Genomic DNA, 27,844 nt, shown 5'->3' with positions numbered 1-27,844 from the left:
GTCCACGAGTTCTAGTATTATGAGAGAGGGAGAAGAACTTTTCTCTATCCACTTTCTCAATGCCATGCATAATTTTATACACTTCTATCATGTCTCCTCTGACCCGTCTTGTCTCTAAACTAAAAAGCCCCAAATGCTGCAACCTTTCCTCGTAAGGGAGTCGCTCCATCCCCTTGATCATTCTGGTTGCCCTCTTCTGAACCTTTTCCAACTCTAGAATATCCTTTTTGAGATGAGGCGACCAGAACTGTACACAGTATTCCAAATGCGGCCGCACCATAGATTTATACAACGGCATTATCATATCGGCTGTTTTATTTTCGATACCTTTCCTAATTATTGCTAGCATGGAATTTGCCTTTTTCACAGCTGCCGCACACTGGGTCGACATTTTAATCGTGCTGTCCACTACAACCCCAAGGTCTCTCTCCTGGTCGTTCACCGCCAGTTCAGACCCCATGAGCATATATGTGAAATTCAGATTTTTTGCTCCAATATGCATAATTTTACACTTGTTTATATTGAATTGCATTTGCCATTTTTCCGCCCATTCACTCAGTTTGGAGAGGTCTTTTTGGAGCTCTTCGCAATCCCTTTTTGTTTTTACAACCCTGAACAATTTAGTGTCATCAGCAAACTTGGCCACTTCACTGCTCACTCCTAATTCTAGGTCATTAATGAACAAGTTGAAAAGTACAGGTCCCAATAGCGATCCTTGAGGGACTCCACTTTCTACAGCCCTCCATTGGGAGAACTGTCCGTTTATTCCTACTCTCTGCTTTCTGCTTCTTAACCAATTCCTTATCCACAAGAGGACCTCTCCTCTTATTCCATGACTGCTAAGCTTCGTCAGAAGTCTTTGGTGCGGTACCTTGTCAAACGCTTTTTGAAAGTCTAAGTACACTATGTCCACTGGATCACCTCTATCTATATGCTTGTTGACACTCTCAAAGAATTCTAATAGGTTACTGAGACAGGACTTTCCCTTGCAGAAGTCATGCTGGCTCTGCTTCAGCAAGGCTTGTTCTTCTATGTGCTTAGTTAATCTAGCTTTAATAATACTTTCTACCAGTTTTCTAGGGACAGAAGTTAAGCTAACTGGCCTGTAATTTCCGGGATTCCCTCTGGGTCCCTTTTTGAATATTGGTGTTACATTTGCCACTTTCCAGTCCTCAGGCACGGAGGAGGACCCAAGGGACAAGTTACATATTTTAGTTAGCAGATCAGCAATTTCACATTTGAGTTCTTTGAGAACTCTCAGGTGGATGCCATCCGGGCCCAGTGATTTGTCAGTTTTTATATTGTCCATTAAGCCTAGAACTTCCTCTCTCGTTACCACTATTTGTCTCAGTTCCTCAGAATCCCTTCCTGCAAATGTTAGTTCAGGTTCAGGGATCTGCCCTATATCATCCACTGTGAAGACAGATGCAAAGAATTCATTTAGCTTCTCTGCAATCTCCTTATCGTTCTTTAGTACACCTTTGACTCCCTTATCATCCAAGGGTCCAATCGCCTCCCTAGATGGTCTCCTGCTTTGAATGTATTTATATAATTTTTTGTTGTTGGTTTTTATGTTCTGAGCAATGTGCTCCTCAAATTCTTTTTTAGCATCCCTTATTGTCTTCTTGCATTTCTTTTGCCAGAGTTTGTGTTCCTTTATATTTTCTTCATTCGGACAAGACTTCCATTTTCTGAAGGAAGACTTTTTGCCTCTAAGAGCTTCCTTGACTTTGCTCGTTAACCATGCTGGCATCTTCTTGGCCCTGGCGGTACCTTTTCTGATCTGCGGTATGCACTCCAGTTGAGCTTCTAATATAGTGTTTCTAAACAACTTCCAAGCATTTTCGAGTGATGTGACCCTCTGGACTTTGTTTTTCAGCTTTCTTTTTACCAATCCCCTCATTTTTGTGAAGTTTCCTCTTTTGAAGTCAAATGTGACCGTGTTGGATTTTCTTGGCAATTGGCCATTTGCATGTATGTTTAATTTAATAGCACTGTGGTCACTGCTCCCAATCGGTTCAACAACACTTACATCTCGCACCAGGTCCCGGTCCCCACTGAGGATTAAGTCCAGGGTTGCCGTCCCTCTGGTCGGTTCCATGACCAACTGGTCTAGGGAATAGTCATTTAGAATATCTAGAAACTTTGCTTCTTTGTCATGACTGGAACACATATGCGGCCAGTCTGTGTCCGGGTAGTTGAAGTCACCCATTACTACCACCTTTCCTAGTTTGGATGCTTCCTCCATTTCATATCTCATCTCCAGGTCTCCCTGAGCATTTTGATCAGGGGGACGATAGATCGTTCCCAGTATTAAGTCTCTCCTGGGGCATGGTATCGCCACTCACAACGATTCTGTGGAGGAGTCCACCTCTTTTGGGGTTTCGAGCTTGCTGGATTCAATGCCTTCTTTCACGTATAGAGCGACTCCGCCACCAATACGTCCTTCCCTGTCCTTCCGATATAGTTTATATCCAGGGATAACCATATCCCACTGGTTTTCTCCATTCCACCAGGTCTCCGTTATGCTCACTATATCAATGCTCTCCTCTAAGACCAACCACTCCAGTTCTCCCATTTTGGTTCGGAGGCTCCTAGCATTAGCGTACAGGCATTTGTAAGCAGTGTCTCTCTTCAAGTGTCTTTAGCACTTGTGGTTTGGCCTGTGGTAATTTTGCTCTTCTGAATTTATATCCTATGCCCCTGCTCTCACAATGCCTACTTCTAGGCCTACCCCTTTTAAAATTTCATCATTTCTTTGGTTTTTATCCCAGGGGGAGGTTTATTCCGAACCGGACCTTCCTCAGCTACCTTTTTAAGTGCCAGCAGTCTGGTTCCATTCTGGTTCAAGTGGAGCCCGTCCCTTTTGTACAGGCCCGACTTGTCCCAAAATGTTCCCCAGTGCCTAACAAATCCAAACCCTTCCACCTGACACCATCGTCTCATCCACGCATTGAGACTGCAAAGCTGGGCCTGTCTGGCTGGTCCTGCGCGTGGAACCGGTAGTATTTCAGAGAAAGCCACCTTGGAGGTCCTGGCTTTCAGCAACCTAAATTTTGCTTCCAGGACCTCACGGCTGCATTTCCCCATGTCGTTGGTGCCAACGTGCACGACCACTGACTCCTCCCCAGCACTGTCTACCAAACTATCTAAACGACGGGCGATATCCACAACCTTCGCACCAGGCAGGCAAAACACCTTGCGGTCTACACGCCGATCACACACCCCACTGTCTATGTTCCTAATGATCGAATCACCCACTACAAGGATCCCTCCACCCCCTGGAGATATATCCTCGGCACGAGAGGATAGCTGCTCATCCCCCAAGGAATGGGTCCCTTCTAAGGGATCGTTTCCCTCTTCCTCAGCTGGATGCTCTCCTTCCCTGAGACCATTGTTCTCCATGATAGCAGGAGAGCTATCGTTGGAGTGGGACACAGCTATAACGTCCCTGAAGGCCTCCTCCACACCTCTCTGCCTCTCTCAGCTTTTCCAGGTCCGCCACCTTGGCCTCAAGGAAATGAAGCCGTTCCTGGAGAGCCAGGAGCTCATTGCACCGAGAGCACACCCACGACTTCTGTCCAACAGGCAGATAGTCGTACATGCTGCAGGCAGTGCAAAACACTGGAAAGCCCCCACACCCGTGCTGGCTTCTTACCTGCATAGTTTTAAGGTTTATTACATCAATGGGTTGGAGACTGCGGTTTAGTTGAGGTCAGGGAACAGACGGGCAGAGTGGGGGGCCCTGGCCTCCTCGCCCTGCTGCCGAACTCGCTCTGCTGCTTAACTCGCCTTGACGCTTTGTCAGCTGGGGCCTTGACGTTTCGTCAGCTGGGGCTCCCTCTAGCTCATGGAGCAGCAACTTTTGAAAAGACAAATCTCTAACCATCATGATTCTTGAGAAAGGTTTGCAACAGCATATGCATGAAGTGGACAAAAACTGTGATCTCCAGATAGATTATAATTTAAAGGAACAGTATAATGCTTTGCAATATAGAGAGTATTAAGGAGAACACCCCTGTTGTGTTTCCCACCATAAAAGGAATTATTTTCTGAAGACATACACACACTGCTCAAAATGGAAAGCAATGACTCATGGAGTTTTACAAAAGTTGTTCAGGTTCACTTGTTGTGGCCTTCTATCTGTTTGGGCATCTTTAATGCAAATTGCATGTTCTTAAATATCCAGATTATATACAACTCTCCATCCAGTTCATGGTACATTTTCCAATGTATTACACATTCAAAGATGCCCACTGTTGTTTGGTCTGTCAAATCCAAGTAGCATAGATACACTTGGCACATCAGCCACATATTACAGCTGCTAGATGTTTGCAATGCTCATTTCAGCCACCTGTCTAGGGAGGTTTATCAAACACTGGGCACATGAGTGGTGTATTATGTGTGGCCTGAGGAATGTGAATTTATAGGCCATTTGTAACTAGGCTGTGAAGGAGCAAATTTCCTATTAAGGGGAGTAATTGTGAGCCATCTTAAGGTTATAGTCTTTGAACCACTTGGCGCAGTTATCTGGGTTTCACTTCTTATTCTGGGGAATGTGGCTTGAGAATGACAACTCCCTTTGCCACACCCAGACTTCTCTGAAGACAAGCCACACACTGTCTTCTTGACACTTGAATAAACAAACACAGCCATAATAGAGTAGAGACTCTAGGCAGGAAACACCTTTGGTTGCTCTGCAGCCAAGAGCAGTTCAAGATGCTCTGTGGAGGGTGTAGGCTTTCCTTTGCCTGTGCTGGAAGCTTCTGCTTCCCTTGACTCCTCCACTTTCGCGAAAACTGTTCCTTTGTATGACCTCTTGAGACCCTGAGCATCCTGTGCTTGTGCTAGGTTGGATCAGGGGAAGAAAAACAATTGCTTTCAGCATTTAAGCTGTGTGGGTGGGATGATCTCTCTTTGCAGGAATTAAGGACACAATGTGTGTGAATCCTTCCTAAATGAACAGCTCTTGAATTTTCATTATGAGAATTGATCAATTAGCTCTGCTCTGGCTAAGCTGATAATTATTAATGTCCTCTGCCTATTGGCTTTGAGGCAACCAGATCACAAAACAAGGGAGCACCAAAAAATGTCTGGCCAAGGAATGATTTGCTGTCAGCTAGACCTGTGATGCTTAAACTAGATTAGTTAGTGCCCTTTTTAAAAATAGAACCTTTTAGTTTTCTGGCTGGTGGAAGGACTTAAGGACATGATTTCTGACTGGAAGAATCCATGATTTATGGGAACAGCTTAAAAAGTGTTTCAACAGAAAGAAATTCCCATTATACTGCATGGCGTATTATTGTTTCATTATGTTTTTGTTATGTATCTAGTAGCATATTTCTCAGATACCATTCTTGTTTCTCTATGCTTATTGTAGATGAGAGGTACCATCTCGCTCCCTTGAAACTAGAGTGGGAACTGACCATAATGTAATCATGTCATTTTTCACACCCAATACCATGAAAGACACAGAGCCACTCTTCTGCAATTACGAGATGGGATAGGATTAAAGAGGGGTGGTAGTGGAGGAGATGTAATGAATGTAGATTAGGAGGATAAAGGGATCCAGGTGGGGGTCAGCTGACTTCCCTCTACATGTTGCAGGTGTTAGGGCAGGGGAATTCCAGCATATGGGCCTAATTAGGCCCACCAAACCTCTTCATTTGGCCTATGAGGCTGCTTTGACCAAGCCACACCTACCTGCCCTGCACCTTCATATCATATATGTGGGGTAGATAAAGATACAGCTGGGCTAAAGTGGGGGGTGTTGTAGGCATTGCGAATCAGCTGCACCTGCAAAGTCTTGTTCAGAGCCCTGTGAAAGCACTGGCAGTGGGCTGATTGTTGGTACCTACATAGCTCAGTGAGCAGCTGACAGTTGTGATAATAGGATTTAGTTGAACATGAGACTTTCTTTTTTAAGGGAACCACCCTTTTTAAGTTTGAGGAAACTAGGCCCAAGGTTTAACAGTAGGGCCAGAGGCAGTGACAGAAAGAATAAGGGCTCTTACTAGTTCTTAATAAAGCCCATTTTGTTTAAGACGTTTTCATGCCTTTTCCTCCTAGAGCAATAGTTAAACTGCATGATAATAGGAGTGCAGTTTAAAGTTGTGGAATGTGTGACGGCACTTTTAAGGCCACCTCCCTTTAGGTAAAATCACACATTCAACTAAATCCTATTATCCTAACAGTAGGCATGAAAAGAAACAAGAAAGGTAGGACACAAGGTCACAGAAAGGTGGCTTGGAAAGACTTCACTGGGAGTTTCTGAAAACTAGAAGAGAGAAATTGGGAATAGATTTCAAGATAGTTTGGAAGCTACTGTAGCTGTTGCTGTATCTCTTGCTGTCCCAAGCTCCAAAGTGCCAGAGGTAGAAGATAACAATAATGTGGAATCCCAACCCTGCTGTTTAGGAAGAAGCCAAATGAAAATGTAGTTAAGGATTTATCTTCTCTACAACCTCCTATTTATGTGATTTTCTTTGTTTGCTTAAATTTGTGCTTCACCTTATCCTGAGCTCAAGTTGAGAACACTTTTGTTAGCCTTCCCCCAAAAAGCTTCAAAACAAAATAAATATAAAATTGCATCCTATAAGAATATAAATGCACTATTCAGTCTACATGTCAATTTTTATTGGGACTTGGGCAGGAAAAAAAAATCCCTTGGATTGTGCCTATAGATCAGATCTCCCACTCTGCATCCTTCATGTCTCCCAAAATCTGCCACAAGGCAAGTCCTTCATCTTTTTTCACAGTAGGGCTGTCTCAGCTTTTGTCCTTCTACTTAGTTCACGTGTACCCCGAGTACAGCTGTTGTCTCATGGAACCCTCTTTTCCAGCATATTCCTAGTACTTAATTACTCTTGGGGCTCCAGTATCACCAACCACAATGATTCTGTGGAGGAGTCTGCCCCTTTTGGGATTTCTAGCTTGCTGGACTCAGTGCCCTCTTTTACGAACAGAGTGACATCACCTCCAGTATATCCTTCCCAGGCTTCCCTATAGAGTTTATATCCAGAGATAGCTGTGCCCCACTGGCTTTCTCCATTCCACCAGGTTTCCATTATGCCCACTATATCAATGATGTCCTCTAAGACCAAGCACATTAAACATGAGATAAGTTGACATAAGTTAAACATGGTAAAGATGAAGCGTATTAAAGGGGTATGATTTAAGTCAGCAATTATGAGAACAAGCTCCAAGGCATCATTAGGGAAAGGATATAGCAAATGACAATTTATTACAGTTGTTAGGAGAAGGCCATGGTTGTTTTATCCAAAAAGCAGCTAGGAAAGTAGCATTATGGTCTGTTATTAGATCTGTATCGATGTGCATGCTGCCTCCTACTGAAAGTGATTAGCCTGTAGTTATGTAAAACCTCTCATTATAAAATGCAAGAAAGCTGACTGGTAGCAACTCTTACTGCTACATGCAGATCTCCCACTGAACCTGAACTGAGAGGATTTTTTATATTTCAACAGCGACTCTCTTTCCTTCCTTAGGCAGTGCAAAGAAATGTAGGCTATTCCTTTCAACAGGCTCCCAAGCTCTTAAGAAGGAAGGTATGGGCACCTGCCAGGAAAAAAAGAGAAAAGAAAAAAGGGCTGTGAAATCTCAGGCCAATTAGCATATTATGTCATGAGCTACAATAGGCAAACCTACTTCATAGTTTATTTTCCTATAGTATGATGTCCATTTATGCTCTATAAAATATGTAGGGCTGTACAGCAAGATCAGTTATTCTGAAATTTGAGATGGTTTTTAACCATAAATCATGGAAGCTTTTTGGGTAGGTCACTGTGATGACAGACCTAAGTGGTGGAAATGAGTGGCACAAAAAGGCTAAAGCATGGAATTTGCTATGTTAGTTAACATATGGTGAAGACAGAAGGAGTGTTCAAATAAACACCCAGGATGCACTGAATTCAGGAGCAGGAGTGTACCCTCCAGACACACCCGACATGTGCATTTGGCAGCCATGTTAAAGTGGCCCCACACCTGTTCTGATGTGTAAGCACCAAATTCTTCTACATGATGTGCACAGAACATGGGACCCCTTCACATAGTGCATGACCGCTGGCAGGCAGGCAGGCATGGCAGACAGGCACATAATAGGGCTACACACTGCAATCCCATGACCTGCTTACACATTCTTTCAATAGACGAGAGGTTCAAGTGATTGCCCTAGACCAGGATTGCTGGACTCACAGTCCAGCCATCCCTGACAGTTGGCCAAACTGGCTGGGATGATGGGACTTGGAGTCCAGCAGCATCTGGAGGGCCACAAATTCCCCGCCCCTGGTGCAGACATTCATTCTAAAGTGTGGGTGGAAGTAGTTTAATGAACACACATTAGCTCTCTTCAGGCATTATAAAGTGGGGACAGTAAAGATATGGGGAAGAATGTTGGGGATGAGTATGCTACTTCTGCCCCCTCTCATTGCTGTTTCCATCACCCTCCAACATTTGTAGGGTGACCACGTGTCCCACTTTACAGAAGACATTCTTCTACTTGAAGGGCCGTCTGGTCCAAGTCCAGTTTAAAGATAGCCATAAGAAGTGAGAGCAAGGGCCTTGAAGTTGCCCGTCATCACTTAGCAGCTGGGCAGTAGATAAAGTGGGTCGCCTGGTCAGTCTTCCCTGCTGTATTTTTATTTCCATTTAAATTCTGTGTTTCCTGCATTGAGCAGGGGGTTGGACTCGATGGCCTTGTAGGCCCCTTCCAACTCTACTGTTCTATGATTATATGAAATTTGCAAGTATTAGCATATAAGCATATTCTGCAAACGAATGATTAAAATGATGTATTTTGGCAATACGTAAATGACCACCCTATCTGAAGAAGGGAACAGTATCTGTGGAGGTTCCCTGTGTATTTTAGAACCTTGGAAATCACAGATTTTCCATGGATGCAAAAGGCTTCCTGCTTTTGACAGTCACCTTCCATAAGCTGGGAGGTGATGGCAACAACAAGCAGTGATGTGGAGCTAATATGCTCATTCCCTCTGCCCCACCATCTTAAGTGGACAATTCTGTCTTTTCTTAAAACATCAGAAAACAGCAAATAGATGTTCAGACCACTCCCACCACTTTTTAGAATGTATGCATGTCTTCACCAGAGGCCTGTAGATAAAAAATGTTGTGGTGAAGAAACCTAAAGGGGGGGGGAGACAAAAGAATTTTTTACAGAATTGTAGGAACATAACTCCAGTTAGCACAATAGTTATTTAATTGTGTACCTTCTTATAAGCTGTTGGTAGAATACAGTACAGCTTGCACACTTATATTGCAGGAGTGGGGAACCTTTGGCTCTCTAGATGTTGCTGAACCACAACTCCCATCAGCCCTAGCAAGCATGGCCAATGACTAGGGATGATGGGAGTTGCAGTTCAGCAACATCTGGAGGGCCAAAGACTTCCCCACTCCAGAAATAAAATGTCTAGAAACCTATTGTAATAAAAGCTAAACATCCAAGGCCTAAATATCCCTTAGGAGCTGACCATCCCCTTGAAACACACACAGTGGATGATTTCAGACCCGCTTTACCTTGAGACACAAATTAAGTTCCAGCAAGGTTGATTTATAAAATTAAACTTATACAACTGCAGCATAGCTCTAGAATTCTGGGTCAGCCCCACCAGTTCTCCTTCCTTCCTCTCAGGGCTGTGGAGTTGGAGTCGGAAGCAATTTTGGGTGGAGTCGGAGTCGGTAGAAATGTACCGACTCCAAAATAAATTTTGATTGACAAATTTTTTAAAATATAAATTCAAAATGTCAAAGAAGCTTCCCATGAAGTCAGCTGTAGTTGAGCATTTCACCATAACTCAAGATGGAAAACATTTTGTGTGTCAGTGTATGACACAGGACCCAGATGAAGACAAATGCTGTGATGCCAAGATTAGCGCATATTCAGGCAGCAATAAAAATGCTCCTATGAGAGCTTCCAATTTAAAAAGACATTTACAGCCCTTTCCAGGGCTGTGGAGTTGGAAGCAATTTTGGGTGGAGTCGGAGTCGGCCAGTAGAAAAATAGAGGAGTCGGAGTCGAAGGTTTGGTGTACCGAATCCACAGCCCTGCTTCCGCTTTCTAGGCCCTCTGCTGTTCCTCCCCCCCCACTCCTCCTCCTCCTCCATGGTATGAAGATGATACATCACTTGTCTCCTGAAATCACTTTCACTCCTAGTTTGTCCTTCTCTTCCCAGAAAGATAACAGCAAGGAGGGGGGGGGGAGGATGGATCTGGCTACTGAGACAGATCTTTATCTTCCTCATCACTCCACAGACTAAGTTTGACAGGTGGCTGCTGGCACCATATGACCTGTTTTGACCATGCCAAGGATCAGTTGATCAGTAAGGGCTTCAAGAAACAGGAGAGGTTGTAATATTTCCTTCATATGGTGGTGATACTGGAGAGGGAGAAATTATAGAAGACTTTAAGCTCCAAAGCACCACTAGAGGATGTCTAGATGGTGGGAAGGGAATGGGAGAGATATATAGATGCCAAGGTTCCATTTAGGGCTCAGGCCTGGGTAAGTTCTTCCACTTGCTCCATGTTGCTTCTGTTAGGGGAAGAGAAATTGATGATCTACTCTTGTATTGGTGTAAAATCAGGCAATCTGAAAGGAACATTAGAGACACTCACTTTTCTGCCTTTATGTTTAATTATGTGGGAGAGTGAGCTGGATGGAGGTGTTAGCTGTCAAAATAATAATCACTTTGACAAAACCATGGGGTTGCCCTTATTTTACTTAGGGAAAGGCTTAAGGAAATACACTGCATTGATTGCCTTTGTTTAATGCTTGATATATCCTGTACCCTGTATCATTATTATTTGGATTATGCATGTTCCCCAACCAAGTCCTGTTGACAAATTGCTTCATGACATCATACAAGCCTGTTTCCTCAAATGGTGGAATTACCTCTCCTTTTCTTCATCTGTTTGGAAAAATAACCCCTTTCTGAATGGCTGACTTTGCTGTATTAGACATCAGTACATGGTTATGTGTCCTGAGCCCTTCAGATATGGCAAAATAACAAATCTAAATGAATACAGTACTCTTACAGGTAATATAAGGTCACTGCTTTAGTGCATGATAGATGGATGAGAGTAACATAACTCCTCCACTGATTTATGCCCCTAGATGAAAAATACAAAATGGAAATGTAAGGTTTGTGGCACTTCCTTGCAAGCTTCATTGAAATAAATGGGTCTTGTGTGGGAGCAACTCTTTGTGCAAAAGCAAAGCAAAAGCGAGCTACTTTTTAGAACATGGTAATCCAGCTGCACACCATAACCCCTCTGTTCTTTGAGGCCTTTTAAAGCCCTATAATTATATCGGCCCCATTTCCCTTAGAGGTGTGAAGTAAATGAAGGGAAGTTTCCCTTCTGGAAACCAATCCCTGCCTATGATCTTTAATGAGGAATATTGTCCCCTCTGAGTTTTCTCTCTGTCCGCCCCACCATACACACGTTCCTTCTTTTGTTGTATTTCAGTGAGCCCATTTTTTATTTTGATTTTCTGGACAAGTTTTGCATTTGCCTTATTGGGCGAATGGCACATTTCACTGGATAAAGACTATTTTTTTAAAAAATGAGTTTATATAATTAATTTCATAGTGGGCCTTTAGGCTTTGTTTCTCTTTAGTCAGATTCTGGGTGGCTTAAAGAATAACAAAATATTGATAATTTGATGGGCCTTACCACATCAATATCTCCTCCGTTGACTCCACCTGATTGAGATGGGGAAAAATCTTTGCCGCTTGCCATTCACAAAATAGACTACAGATGTTTGCTTTCTCTTCAGTGGATGGCTGCATTCAGTGGACAGTCTGTATGTCTGTTTGCAACCCATGTATGTTGATGTAGATAGAGAAAATTTGGCTGTGGTTACTGGTGTAGGAGAAAAATGCACCCTGCAGGTGCTTTGTCTGTTTTTTCTTTCTGTTTTTTGTCTAGTCCTAGACTAATTCTTGGGAATCCGAGCTGAGCCTTGGTTAAGATTATTCCCTTCTAAAGCCCTTCTTCCCTACCCTGCTGCCACACTCATATTCTTATTTTTAAGCTGTGGAGGATAGTCTAATATAGTAGTTCCCGACTTTTGTGAGTATGGGACCCCCCTTTGTAACCTCAAAAATTTTCACGACCCCCACATGCTGATTGTTGTGATTTTAGTCTCTAATTGAAAAAATGCATAATGAAGCGTTTAATAATGGCCAGCTTGCACTGGTTGCCAATATGTTTCCGGGCTAGATTCAAAGTGTTGGTATTAACCTATAAAGCCTTATACGGTGCGGGACCACGATACCTTGCGGAACGCCTCTTCCGATATGAACCGGCCCGTGCACTACGTTCTGCTACGAAGGCCCTCCTCCGGGTTCCAACTCACAGGGAGGCCCGGAGGGTGATGACAAGATCTAGGGCCTTCTCAGTGGTGGCCCCCGAACTATGGAACAGTCTCCCTGAGGAAGTACGCCTGGCGCCGACTCTGCTTTCCTTCCGGCGCCAGGTCAAAACCTTCCTATTCTCTGAAGCATTTTAAGTTACATTGATCTAATTTTAATAATGTTTATTGTATTGTTGATTGTATTTTAATATTATTCTGTTATTCATTGTATTTTTATACTATTTTATGTTCACCGCCCAGAGAGCTATCGCTAGTCGGGCGGTATATAAATTTAATAAATAATAATAATAATAATAATAATGTCACTTTTGATTCATCCCCAAACCAAATATTATGATGCTGTTTATTACCTGCCAGAGCCAATCAGCTCAATCAATTGTCCCTTATTGCCGCTGACAAAAGAGAGTGGGGGAGAGGCGCTGGAGCTTAAAGCTGGCCTCTTCTCTTGAAGCAGTTGCTTGAGGGCTGTGCTGCTCAGTGGGAACTGACTGTGCCAGCTGGAAGGAAGGAAGGGGAGGCAGAAGCAGCTGCATGCAAATGCACTCCAGGCTCGCAAGGTGGTGGTGCATAGACCAGCCATTAATTATTTTTTTTAATTAATAAATAATTCTTCTCTTGGCTCTTTGTGACTCCCCTGTGATGATTTCATGACCCCAAGGTTGGGAACCACTGATCTAAGACTGAAGTTGTGGTCCACTAACATCCTGAGGGCCACATGTTCCCCATCCCCTGGCCTAATAGACCTGTCCCCTGTAAGGATCCCTAGAGGCACCACAAACTGGCTACTACTCTCCATGCTGCTCCTAGCACATAGCTCCCACACTTTTGGCAATATCCACAGAACAAACCACTCTTTTGGCAAAACCATATGTCGGTGGCAGACAGGAAATATCTCCCTAATTCTTACCTTGGCCTTCGTACATTCCTGTGATGGGAAGTGTTAACCAGGCATCACTTCCCTACATGAGGGTTACTCCAATCACTCTTTGCCACATCCTGATTGGAGGGATTCCTTCTACCTAGCAATCTCCCCCACCTCACTGCACAGAATAAAGGTGGGGCAGTTTGTATACTGTTGTCTTCTACTGGATACATGAGCGGACTTGTACCATTTACAGGTAAGTTTTGGAAATTTAGTTTTGTAGTTATTCCATATAGGCTGTGTAGAAGTTACTTTTTATTTTCTGAAATCATTGATTTCTCTCTAGTCCCTTTTCCTCTTTAAGATTAATAATGAAGTCTCCTTAATTAGATTTGGGCTTGGGTCTATTTTATGGAGGAATACTCTCCCACATGCCAGGTTGCTCAATTTATGCTGGGTACAATGGGCTGAAGCTCCCCCAGTGGGCAGAGTCAGCTGGTAGTGCTCTCTAGTTAAACAGCCCATTAGATTGTAGGGTTCCCTTCTCTGCACAAGTCAGAGGGTACTTAAAGGGGGGCAGCAAAATAAAACAAATGAAAGAGATAGTGTGGCAAGCAGTCTCCTGCCTTGCAAGGTGGTTGGCACAGCTCTCACATAGCCCCTTATGCCATTTGTTTTCTAAGTGCCCAGCATCCTGCCCAGGAGTTCATTTCCAAAAAGAGAGATCCCAGGGTTCAAGCCTTCTTTGGGCACCACATCCTTGATCTTGATCTTGAAAACCCTCCTCTTCCCAACTGGTGTGTATGAGAGAGAGAAAACATACAACTGGCCTTATTTACTAAGCGGAGCATTATAGTTGTGGCTTTGGCTAAACTTATGCCCCACAAAAGCCTCTCTAGTGCCCCTCCTATTTGCCTCCATATCCTATTCCTACTCCATCCTATTACGTTCCAACTTACTAGTTCCACCACATTTTCTGCATATTTTAAAAAATTCATGCTTTTTTTAAATACATGAAAAGTTCCCATATAAATTATTCATTTGTATGCACTTTCTCCTAAAACATTTTGTATGCATTTTGTACACATTTTCATTCTATAATACATATCTTGTATGCTTTTCTATGCATTTCCCTCCTAAAATAGACATTTTTTTACACATTTCTCCCATAAAATGCAAATTTTTGTATGCATTTGTTGAGCTGAAACTGCATCAAATTTGGAGAAGTGTGCAGTCCAATCATTGGCTGCATTTCTGACATATATATGTTTGGGGACTGCAAATTAGGTTAGTTTGCTTTAAAATATGAATTGAACAAAATTCTTCTCCATCCCTACCAGGTGCTCCGCTTTCTGCTGCTACTGTGGTAAATTAAGTGGATGGCGAACTGTGCCAACGAAGCCTGACACAAGTAGGGCTCAGATTGGCACAGGACTTTGTACAGCTGACTTCAGGATTGTGGCATTTATTTTGTTTACTGAAACCCTGATATTTACCAATCAGTGCCAGGTGCAAAATAGTGGCTCATTTGTGTGGACATAAGCTAAGAATGAAGGAACAAGGAGCCTCTGAGAATATGCTCACTCCAGGAATTTGTATTCCATACTAGAACCAAGCTCACAAGTCCTTTCCCACAAAAATCTCCTCATGGTTCCCCCTCCCCAATTCCCTTTGTTTTTCAGCAACCTAATTTAGAACATAGTCTTTATTTGTTGCTATTGTTAGAAAATTGAAAGCCAGAAACACTTACGGAGCTACTGTATACTGCAAATCACCCAGAGGTCTACCAGTAGATCCCAGTCTGCCTTCTGCCCACCTCTACTACACCACAAGAGTTGGAGGCAAAAGTCCAGGTAATACACATGCAGTATGTGCATCAGCTACCATCCCAACACAAAACATGGGCAAGGATAATCACCATTTAAACCTTATCTCTTCCATTTGTTCATATAGAGAAGACACTAGTACCTCTTTAATGACTTTGTATGTCGTCATTTTTTACTGTTTTTCCCTGCCTTGTTTGAGATGCTGTAGATAAATTTATAGGAACTACATCACTTGAAGTTCACGTTCTTTCTCGGTATTCTATTTTTTATTTCCTCAACCAAGTCTAAGGAGCCAAGTTTTGCCATGCTTTTATGAACCATAGTGACCTTCCTATCTTTTAAAAATAAATTTGATTTCAGCCAGTGTCAAGGGAAAAAAGCTACCAATCAGAATACACCCCTATATATTCTACACTATTGTATGCTTATTGTATTGCACAATACAGGCATGTTGGTGAGGTGCTTTTGCTGTGGCAAATTTTGCATGCAGTGGTTTTATAAGCTAACGCCTGACCAGTAAGATTAAATCATGTTATTGGGTAGGCATATTATTAGATAACATAGTGTGATGTCCATGTGTCACAGCATGTCACCATAGTGCTCCTTGGTTAGTACTTTGCTGTGCTAAACATAAGTTATGACATCTTATTTAGTATCTGTTATCCGATAACATAAAGCATGTATCATGTTAAATCTCTGAAACCACCTTAATTCTCAATAATTATAGCAAGTATGTTCTCAGATATAATAAACCAAGCCATAATGAAAAGCAGAAGGTACTTTCTTTTGTACTATGTAACAGTTGCATACCTTCTAACTTTGTGCAGATATGTCAGAACAAAGGCTGCAATCCTACACACTTTTACAAGAGGCAGAAGTAAGCCCCATTGAATATAGTAGACTTAACTTCCAAAGAAGCAAACATAGGGTTGTGCTGCAGAAGCTACAATCCTATGTACACACTCCTGGGAGTAAGCCCCATTGAACATAGCAGAACTTGCTTCTCAGTAAACATGTATAGGATTCTGTTACACATTGTACAAATCACTGAAATAACAGGATCATTTTTCTAGGTAGGTCCCCTCCCCCTCCCCAATGTTCATATGAACAGCTAGCTAAATGAAAAGCCAAAAGATCCTTAGAGATGAGTCAGGAGATTCCTTCCATATGACCATCACTGTTGTGTATCCATAATACCTGGGCACCATCTAGGCCAATATTTGAGTAAGCTTCTTGAGTTAAAGGGGTAGTGGTGGTAATAGTACAAAATTTGTCTTAGCAGAATAAAAGGCATGCTCCATCAAGGTTTGGGTCCAGGAGAATAATATAAATAGAATACCCCCATACTGAATGCACTGCAGACTCTCAAAAAAAGTTTGTGCTTGTTTTAAAATGGTGATGCAGTCACCCTCATGGGCAGCAGAGCCTGGAACTCATTAGGACAACCTGAAACTATGCATCAGGCAGATCTGTGCAGTAAGAATGCCTGGAAATGGCAACTAAGTGCATATTTATACAAAACAGAAGAATCGTCTCACAATGAGCTCCTAAGAAACTCACATTTCAGGTGTAAACATCCCTGAAATTGACCTTGCTAGAAATGACTATGGAGAATGATAGAGGAGCCAAAAAATACCTTTGATTGAATAGAGGGAACTGCAGGCCCATGGAAACACATATACACTCCTGTGGTATAATGTTAACTGTTGCAATCCAAAAAACTGCAAGATTTGTTAGTCTTCTACAAATGTCTAAGTATTCATGCAAATGTGATCTCTACCAAAAACAACATTTAACCTGAAGTTGATGGAACAAAATGTCTTCCCAAAGTATATGTTAATAGCCACAGCAGGTACATTTGGTTTTGTGGAATTATTAATTTATAAACAGATCTTTTTTCAAATGGTTGTGTAGTGTATAATGTTAAGCCTTTGAAATCTTCCAAATACCCACCAAACAGGGAACAGAACACTTCTTCCAGCACTTCATAAATTCTTTCCCTTTTGTATTCTTTACACCTATGCTGAAGAAAACTTCATCTGCTTTTTATGCTGATGATTTTACAAACCTGGGTCCATTTTAACAGGTATGGATGGAAAATAATATGTTATTACTATTGGTGAAGGAGTCCCCAGGTGTAACTACTCAGAAGAAAAGAGTGACAGTGGGATACAGCTAGGAATGTTTTTCATTTAACATGTAAATTATGATTTTCAGCATCTTAATATACATCTGTTAGTAGCCATTGGACATGCAAGAAATTGGAATGTTACTTTGTCTCAACAATATAAGTACAAAGATCCAAAGTCCTAAACAACTAGTTACCTTAACATCTATTCTGTATTAGTAGAAAGCATTATTAAAGATAAAAGTTATCAACCATATAGATGTAGAAGAGCAAGGATTGTATCTAATAAAGTAATCCTGGTAGCACAAGGCCTTCTGCTTCTGCAATGGAAGTCCCCCTCCCTCTCCTCTCCCCTTGCACCCCCCCGAATTCTTCACAGAGTTGGGGAAAACCCAGAACAGGTTTGGGGGTACTCAGGGCATGTAGATGGCGGGGATGTTCTGTTGTGTAAACAGGAGTCCTTGCGCTAACAGGATGATTTGACATATTCCACGTTGGGAATAATTAGAAAAGGGATTCAGACTTAAGCTGCAAATATTGTAATACCCTTTATAAAAATGTATGGTGCAGCCACACTTGGTGTACTGTGTGCAGGTGTGGTCACAGTGTCTCAGTAAACCAATGGTAGAAACAGAGCTGCTGCAAAAAAAGTGTTACCCAAATGTTCAGGAGGCCCCCTGAGATAGGTTGTGGCCACATATGCAACACAGTTGCCATGTACATTGGCTCTAAGAGAAGCCATGCTGTAGTTACAGAGTGTGATCCACTTACTGGCATCCCCTCTGACCTTCTGGCAACCACAGCCGGAACGGTAAGGCAACGGGGTACTTGGTTTCACACACCAAAGTTGCCATAACCTTCTCTTGCTCTCTTTGCCTCCTGTACGCAGCTCCGTGTTGCTTACATCTTCCATGCTGTCAAGGGAAGACTCACAGGGCTAGGCTACGCGTAGGTACCATCTGGCTCGGGTGGGGGAGGGGTCAGGTGTACTTAAAAAACCCCTACGCTGTGGGGGGAACCCCCCTCCCTGTAGAAGCACCGTTAAGCTGGCATCACAAGTTTTTGGAAGCAAGCGCCATAGAAAGCAATGCAATTAATTGCTCTTGCTTCTGTCCGAATATGGTCTGAGAGATCCATCCTCGGGGGCACGTGTGGGTTGAGTGACCAAGGGTATTTCAGCTCTCAGCCATTCTACGATTCACCATACGATTGTCTTTCTTCCTGAATCCAATAACATCCCCGTCCCCCTACAGCTTCCATCCACCTGCATCTATTCACTGTGGATGTCGTTGGGGCTGCTCCCTTTTGAAGCGTGGGCGTAATAATAAAATATAAATAAATAAAATTGGAGGAGCTGCGAATGACATAGTCGCGACTATTCCCATCCACCCACCCACCTTTTCCTCAAACAGGCGGCACCTCATTGCAAGTAATCCACCCTCCCTAGCCTTTGGGAACGGCTTTCAAGCGACGGCGGTATAGCTATACGTTCCCCGCCCAGCTCTAACGGCTCGCGCCCGCGGGCTACCTCCCTCGCCCGCGCGTATTATGACGACACAGATGCCTCGCTTTCTCTTCTGTGTCAGCGCAGCAGCAGTACCAGCCGCCCCCTCCCCAATCAATCCCGCCCTACGTATGCCTGGCAGGCCGGCTGGCTATTACCAACTTTCAAACAATGCGTGCACGGCGGGCTCCTCCCCGGCTGGGCGGGGAGAAGGGCTGGGCTCCGAGCCCTCGACCAACCTCTGTGGAGGCGGCCCCGGGGAGCTCGGGGCGCCGCTGACTGCCAGGGCTGGTTCAGTGCTGGAAAACGCCAAGCCGAGGCGGCCAGTGCTGGCGGCCCCCTTTCCTCTCCGCCCCGGTCAATGGACCCCTCGGAGTGCTGGGCAGCTCCGGGCTCCGAGAGTACCTTGCCCTAATCCCCCGCCCTTTGCGTGGCGTGAGTGAATGAAGCAGCGATGGGCAACACGGTGCACAAGACCTTGGCAGGTAAGCGGGGCTGGATGGCCAGTCGTCCACGGGCAGTGCCGCCTCCGACGGTCCCTGCCGAGGTCGCGCTAGCTAGAGACGGGTACAAGGAAACGGGCGGGCTCTAGTTTCCCTCGCGTGTCTCAGGAGGGAGTCCTTTTCACGCTAGAGGAGGATGAACCCTTCCCCCTGCTTGAGCATTTATGGGGAGGTGTTCCCTCATATCTTCTGGATAAGGGCGGGGGAGAGGCCGCTGACCCTTGGTACCCTTCTCTGCCGTGGTTGCGTGTGTGTGTGTGCGGCTGCCCCATCTCCTCGGAAGCAGCTATCTGTGTGTCTCCTAGTCTGTGTTGTCCCGACTGCTTTTGCAGTTCTCTTTTGTTAGTAAATAGCAATGGCAGGTTCTGTGTCTCTTCTGCTCCTCTACTCTTGCACGTGCTGCTTTCTCTCACTCCCTTTTTCTGTTGCCGCCTGCCCCGGAGGACACGGTATCTCTGACATACCGGTCCATCCTCCGCTGTGATTGTGGCAAATTGTCAGTTCCGGGCGGCTGTCTGAATTACGGAGGACTGGCTTTACGGAAGAGATGAGGATTGAGAGAAGAACTTGTTTCTGTATATTTCCGTTTTTCCTTTGAGGCTTCCCCCCCCTTTCCTTTTTTCAGATACCTCTTTCAGAAATTATTCCTCCGCCCCTGCTTAAAATTCGAGTTGAGCTCATCATCTCTAACCGAATTCTAGTCCTCTGCAATTTATGAGGAATTGGGGGGGGGGCTGAACTCTTTTCAGTTCTGTCCTGTATTGAACGAAGGTGGGCAATGAGGTGTTCAGAGGTGATCCTTTTTGGGTTAGGCAGTCATCTGGAAACAGAGTAAAGGCATGTGCAGCCTGGTCTAGTGTACATTTACCTGGTGTTTAAAGCATGCCATAGGACCATAGCATTAGAAAGGGGGAGTGGCCATAGCACAATAGTACAGAACCTCTTTGCATGCATGTGGTCTCTCAGGTGCTGCCCACAGCATTACCAATTAAAGCTTTTAGGTTTGAAGGGCAGGGAAAGACACTTGCTTGAGATTTTGAAGAGCCGCTGTCAGTCAGAGTAGGCAGTGTTGGGCAAAAAGCACCAATGGTCTGAACTGGTGCGCAAGGTAGCTTCCCCTTACGCTCATAGGGAAGAAAGAGCTGTGTATTTTAAATGTTGACGCGAAACATCTGCATCTGATTTAATGAGAACTAAAAATCTATATCCCATGAATGTATTCCACTTGATGCACTACAGTACATAAATGAGTAGGAAACACGGTGTGCATTTCAAGAGCTGTGATCCTTACTTAGAAGAAATCTCTAGTGGGAATCAGAGGAATCTCTTTCCAAATAAAAATGCTTGGAATTGGATGAGAAAGAGTTTAAAGAACCTACGAGCTGGGGACACAAATGGGGAGAAAGCGCTGCTGCCTTTTTAATGGGCACGGCTGGCAGATAAGACATGTGCAAGGGGACAGATGCTGGAACTGGTGGCTTTTGTTCCACAGTTAAGTGGCACACTGGCAATAGAACTAGTAGACTTCAAGGCAGATGGTTTTCTTAGGAAGGATTGTTTTGTTTTTTACTCTTAACCCATGTTTCTGTGGAATGGAAAGAATATACTTTTCAAAATTGGGCCCTTTCAAGATCCATTGCTCCCCCCCCCGAAACTGAAATAAAAACAATGAACTTTAGCAGCAGCTGGTATGTATCTTGATCCCCTGCAAATATAACAACAGAAGGCAAAACTAGAGTTTCTGGCTGAAAAAGCCATTTATGCAGCTGAATTGAATGAAGAGACGCTACTGCCCTTCATTGTGAAATCTCTGGGTATATTGGCCTTTTTATTTATTTCTTTTCTTTTTGAAGACTCTGTGATTTCTGTTTTGTAACACAAAAGGAGAAAAATAATTTGAAAGCACATCTGAAACCTGTTTGGTGCATTCAGTGATTTGATTTTAAATGAAGGTGTCTTTCCTAGCCAGCACTGTTTTGATATAAATCCTCTTTTTTTGTTTGCAAGTTTGTAATTGAGACTCCTCCCTTCAGCCTAGTCAGTGGGCAATGAGAACAGTTGGTTGATGAAGAATTAACGGTATTGAATTACTGCTCTGAGCTCTTGCGAGCTTGCTTCTTCAGCTGTCTCTCTCTCTTTTGCTTTTCCTTGTATGTCATATTTAGTATATTTGGCTACCTTACTAAAGCTGCAGTCACATTTTTAAACGATGTTTGTCCATCTCATAACACAATTATGAAGCCCTAGTCTAAACTTCTCTTTGTGGGAGCACAAAATCTTTGTATGTGGGCTGAATTTTGATAGCTAGGGTTAAGAAATGATGTGTGTGTGCTTTATTTAGCTTGATTTTTACTTGACAGTTTACTTATATTAATTCTTCCTTATCCGTAGGAATTGGATTAGTCATCCAAATAAATTACCTACTTTATCAGTCAAGTACTTGATTTTACAAAGAGGATATTACTGGAAGTAGTTCATCTATACAATAACTGACATATGTCCTACACTTTTGGAACTATCACCTGTGCTTGAGGTGCATGAAATTCTGGGACGAGAGAGAAGCTTTAGACAGAACACCAGCAGCTGTACACACGCTGGGCTTACATGCATCACAGACATACAGTGCCTTGCAAAAGTAATCAGACCCCTGACTAATGTTCTCATGTTACTGAGTTACAAATGGTAAATTGTAATTTCGTTCTGTATTTTATTTTGAAGCACTGAAACTCAAAATCAATTATTGTAAGATGACACTGGTTTTATGTTGGGGAATGTTCAAGAGAATATTACAAGAGAACTTGCTTCAGTCCACTAAAAAACTGAAGCTTGGGAGGAAATTCACTTTTCAGCAGGACAATGATCCTAAGCACAAGGCCAAAGCAACATTGGAGTGGCTCAAGAACAAAAAGGTGAATGTCCTACAGTGGCACAGTCAAAGTCCTGATCTCAATGTCATTGAGAATCTGTAGCACTCTTTGAAAATTGCTGTCCACAAGCAACGTCCAGCGAACCTGAACAACCTGGAGCAAATCTGCCAAGAAGAATGGGCCAAAATCCCTCCGACACTGTGTGCAAAGCTGGTACATATCTACCCCTAGCTATTGCTAGTCGGGCGGTATATAAGTTTAATTAATAAATAAATAAAATAAATATAATACATATCTAACCCAAAAGACTTAAAGCTATTATTGAAGAGAAAGGTGGCTCTACCAAATATTAATGTGGGGGCGGTTGAATACTTAAGCAACCAACATGTTTCAGTTTTTTATGTTTCTTACAAACATTTCCCAGCGTAAAACCAATGTCAATTTACAATAATTGATTTTCAGTGTTTCAAAATAAAATATACAGAACGAATTACAATGTACCATTTGTAATTCAGTAACATGAGAGCATTGGTCAGGGGACTGATTGCTTTTGCAAGGCACTGTATGTGCGCCTTGGGCTAGTCACTGTCTCTCAGCCCAGCCTACGTTGCAGGGTCATTGAGAGGATAGAGGTAGGAGGAAGGCCATGTAAGCCATTAAGAGCTCCTTGAAGGGAGGGCAAGATAAATGTGCGTGCAAGATGAGCCATTCCTGCGATCCAAAAGGATCATAATTTATTTTTACCTTACTCTACATTACTCATCTTACTTTTTAGAGTCTACAAAGTAGAGTTAACCAAAAATCAAGAGCAAAATCCATTCTAGAAAATAGGCCTGTTAAAAACTTCAAGCCCACCAACTGAAAGATCCACAGACAACCTGATCTTGTGTGCAGATATGCATCCCTACACTCATTGAAAACATAGGATCTACAAATTCTTTGTAGGTTTGAGCTGGAAATGCTGTGTGGAAGATGGATTATTATACCTATTAAATCAGAGAACCTCAGGAGAGTGGCAGGCTTTGTGTCCTGTGATATGGAAAGTAATGAGAAATCCCTTTGTGAAATGCATAAAGGTTAAGAGGTTATTAAGGCTGCTTCTGTCATTTTGCTAGGCTTAGCTACTTAACTTTATCAAGCGAGCTTGTGAGTGGAGCAACCTACACAAACATTAATGTTAATAGCTGGGAGTTTAACATCCTTGACTCATGAAAGACTTGTGTTCTTATCTAGCACAGAGCCTTCTCACGCTCCCACACTTTACAAAATATAGTTGGAATGGCTACAGAGCCACTTTTGCAGTTATAGAAGCTCATTACTTGTACACGTCGGTATTTATTTGGATTCTTTTCTGAATTTGAATGTCTGACTATTTTTCAGGTTATATATGTTCTTAGGAGTAAGAGACGAAGATGTAGAGAACATATTACTGTGTAAAAGATTTCAAATTGGGGGGAACAGTTTGATTTACATTAAAATGTTACATACTTTTAGGCTTGAAATGCAAATATATGAAATATGGCATTTGGATCCCACATTCTGTGGATATGCAGGATTATGCTAAACTAGTGATGTTCCTCCCTATGAAATGGTCATTCTAGAACAGGGAATGTCTTGACATTTTTCCACAACAGTTGCTGGAGAACTTCAAATTCTTCTGTGCATATCTAAATTCTTGGGCAATTCCCATTTGAAAATGCCAAGGGTGTTTAGGATTTTTGGATGACTGTTCCTAGTATCTTTGGGAGTCTTTCATCTCCCTATCTGCAGAAACCTGAAGAGCTCTTTTTTATGTTGTGACAGCAGATGCTGTTGGTTGTTTAAGCAAAAGAAAATTCTTTTTCCCTGTCATCAAAAGAGCAACAACTTGTGTAAAAGCTGGGTCAGCCCAGCCTAATATTAGCCCAGCACTTAAGTGAAATGTTTATTTGAATTGTCAAAGCTTGTTGCTGGCTTTACTTTTTGTTTTCTTGAATTCTGCATTAGAACTTTTTTTGAAGTAGGAGGAAAGTTTTATTCTGATCCCATGCAGAGAAAGTCCAGACAGACCTTTTTCACTTACATCATGGAAAAAGCCCAAATAATCAACATTCCTCTGTATTTGTTAGATATTGTAGCTATTATTATTATTATTATTATTATTATTATTAATAATAATAATAATAATAATAATAATAATAATAATAATAATAATAATAATAATAATAATAATAATAATAATAATAATAATAATAATAATAATAATAATAATAATAATAATAATAATAATAATAATTACATTTGTATACCGCCCCATAGCCAAAGCTCTCTGGACGCTATTAATGAGAAATATTGGGGGGGAAATGTGACGTTCTCTTCCTGCTGCCTTTTAAGGTATTTACAATGCTATCTTACACATTCCTACTTGGAAATAAACCCCATTATTATCAATAAGCCTCAGATATAAGCCCCAGTTTCTCCCAGCTACGTGGGTATAGGATTGCAATCTTAGGCCTTAAACTGCAGACTTATATTCATTTACCTGGGAGTAAGATGCTATTGAACTCAGCAAAGCTTACTTATGAATAGATAGGATTGCACTGTTAAGCTTTTAGCTAAATTATTACTCCCCTTTTTGCTCTTAACATTCAGAAAACCTTTTAGAAAGCATCTTCTTTGGACATTCTGACTGGTATTTTAATAGTTAACATGTAGAGGGTGCAGACAATTGATGTGTCCTGGACAGTGCCACTATACTGGAATGATTAATATAGCAGGGCTAATGAAATGCCATTTTATATTGGGATATCACTAGGAGATGTTTGAATGTGAGTTAAGATGTAACTGATACATTTTCTTCTCATTTTAAAAATTCTCTATAGGGTGTCATAAGTCGTAATTGACCAATAAAAACAATTAAAAAAAATAAGTCGTAATTGACTTGAAGGCCCATAACACACACATAGAAGTGAAAATTGCTCTTATCTGGGTAAGAGTTTGCAGATATACAAAGGTTTTCCATTGACCAAACATAACTCTCATTGTGCTTCTCTTTGAGCTACAGCCCTTACATTGTAATTAGAACTTGGCTGGAATAAGCACTCAAAGATTGAAGGTCCAGATTATCCTTTCCTTTTATCTGTGAAAGAGCTAGTGCCATTCCTTAGTAATCTATATTTGTTCTCATTTTATATCAACCCATCCATACACTGAGATCACCTACAGAAACAAGTGTATCCGCTATCTGAGTGAGGTGGATAGCAACCAGAGACAGATCTATGGTTGGAATTTCCTCTGCAAGGAGGTTTGCCTGGTTGGTGCTTACATTGAACTAATTCAGATGTCCTAATAGGCCACAGTTTGTTGTGATGGGTATGAGGAGTCACAGTGAGCCTTAGGCTTGCATGCTCCCTCTTCCTTTTCCTCATTTGGCATGTCTGCAAAAAGATCATTACATCAAAACTCTGTTTTTTATTAACCACTGAACAAGAGAAACTGTGGTTAATCTTAACTGTGGTTTGTTTGAAACAAGACATCTTTGTAACTCATGGTTTGAAGTTGCCTGGTTTTAAACATAGTTAAGATTAACGATAGCTTTTTTGGTCTGTAAGAAACAGAAAGCAGCAGGCAATTAAAAATATTAAAACAAAAGCTTCTGATCACCTCATGAAAGTGCTGGAGGAAGAGGGGGGCAGAGTGCATGAGCTGAAGGTTTGCCCCACTTGTTTCCATCGCAATGAATCATTGTTTGTTATGACATCTGAACCAGCTCACTCTTATTGTATCCTTTAATTTTTTTTAATTGTTTAAATGCTAATTGAATTTGCTATTTTATCATTTTTATATTTGTTGTATTATAAAAAGCAATAAATACACACACACAAACATTTGCAAGTTACCCTGAGAACTTTGAAGGTGCAATCTATTTATATTTTTCAAATTTATAAATGCGTTTATACCCAAAGATATATCAGATTTGTGAAATATAGAAAGTATCTGGGGAGGCACTCCAGTTGCTGGTGGACTACAGTTCTCATCATCTCTGACCATTGGCCTTATTGGCTGGCACTGATGGGACCTAGGAGTCCAACAACATCTGGAGGGTCACAGGTTAGCCATCTTTGCTGTAGATTCCCTATTCCATTCTGTTGGAAAATGCATGGGTCCAGGATATTTTTCCTTTAGGGAGTGAGGGAGTCATGTAAAGCATAATGGGAACACCGTACCAATATACAGTATCTGTATTCTAGACTTAAATTGTTTGAATAGCTCTTCTTTTTCACCGGGGAATGCTGGTTATAGTTAAATTATTATAAAATGGATTTAAGTTTGTAGTGTAAGGTGTGTCATAAGGTATGTTTGGGTTTAGCTATTTCATAGTGACTTCCAGGATCTTACTTCCTGCAGCTGATAAACTAGGTTTGCAACATTGCAATGAATGGGCAAGGCTTGTTCTGACTTGAAAAGCAAATTTTATGTTGCTGGATTATAAGCAACATACCAACCTATCATTTGGTGACACTTCAGTGGCTTTGTAGATGATGATACCCCTTTATGGTTTGGAGCTAATTTTCCTTTATCTAGATTAGTTGGTTGGTTGCTCTTCATTCACAGATGGATCTTGTCTAATTATACTCTGTGGTTCCCCTTTGACATTCATTTCACCTTTTCTTACTTGAGGCTTTTTTGTCCCCCCTCAACTAGCTTATCTCTGTGGGTGTTTAATTATTGCCTTTTCCCCTGGTCTTCCATTTACATTTGGTACTTATTGTGGTTCATAACCAGAGAACAAAATGTCAACCTAGAGGTGCGTGTGTTAAATGTTCCTTCGAGACTGAATTTGCAACAGCAACAGAAGAATCCAGACGCTTCTTTCAGTGATTAGACTTCATAACAGCTATATTGGGTCATGTGCATAATGTAACATTGGACATCAAAACAGGACTTCGGTACTTAAGTTCTTTTTTCTTTATTGAATGTTACAAAGAATGCCCAAATCTTTCCTGCAATCCACCTAAAACTAACGAAGGCCATACTGCATTACATTGGAGGATAATTGAATGGAATATGTCTCTCCTGATTTCATAGCCAGTATGCTATTTAACTATTGCTCAATATTGCTCATGCTTTCCCCCACTTTCTGTTCTTTATGTTGCAAATCCACATCCCATGTACAAATCTCTTATTCCCCTGGTCCTGCTTTCCATCCTCGGTGGTATGTATCTTGAGCTTGCCTCCTCTACTATGCCTTGGATTTGAAAGTTGATAACTCTCATTTTCTGGCCTCTTCATTCAGAACAATTGTTCCTTTTATCTCCTTTTTAGGAAGCCTAAGAGTGTGCTCTGGATTTCCAGAAACAGCTGACAGACTTGCCAGTTTGCCTGGGATGGGTTAAAAGAGACATTTGTAGAAGAATCCCCATTTTGAACCACATTGAATAGGGAGGCCTGTAATATGTTGACAAAATGCATACATTTGAGGTGCCTTGTCTTGAATAGCTGGAAAATCTGAGTGATAAGCAGCAGTGAACAGCTCTAGGTAATAAATGGCAGGCGTGCAGGCATAATCTGAGCAGCTGGCACAAGCACAAACTTACTAGTTGACCTCTCAGCTAATGTTTGGATCTAGGGAATTGGTTTATACTGACATGTTTGGTATAAAACCAGGGAAGAATACTGCAAGCTATTGGAGACAAGAACATATGTACTTGCTTTCTTGTGTTTGGGTGAAGTGTTACCTTCACTGAGGAAAGTGGAGCGGGTAGTGG

At 42.1% G+C, this 27,844-nt stretch overlaps 1 protein-coding gene across 2 annotated transcripts in view; it reads left to right on the top strand.

Moving 5' to 3' along the window:
* The window catches only part of NEURL1B (neuralized E3 ubiquitin protein ligase 1B), a 327,198-nt gene that overhangs the window by 223,309 nt on the left and 76,045 nt on the right, over positions 1-27,844 (top strand). Inside the window, exon 1 of one of the 2 annotated variants that reach the window (XM_061616898.1) lies at positions 18,879-19,212. The exons of the other annotated variant lie outside the window; for it this stretch is intronic. Coding sequence (XP_061472882.1) covers positions 19,182-19,212 — 31 coding nt within the window. The 5' untranslated portion in view covers positions 18,879-19,181. Of the gene's footprint in view, positions 1-18,878; positions 19,213-27,844 lie in introns of those variants that run through there. 2 annotated transcript variants of the gene reach the window in all.

The sequence above is a fragment of the Rhineura floridana genome, chromosome 3 (assembly GCF_030035675.1).
Source record: "Rhineura floridana isolate rRhiFlo1 chromosome 3, rRhiFlo1.hap2, whole genome shotgun sequence".
Lineage (NCBI taxonomy): Eukaryota > Metazoa > Chordata > Lepidosauria > Squamata > Rhineuridae > Rhineura > Rhineura floridana.
The sequence above is the reverse complement of the archived record's forward strand: the minus strand, read 5'-3'. Positions and strand labels throughout refer to the sequence as shown.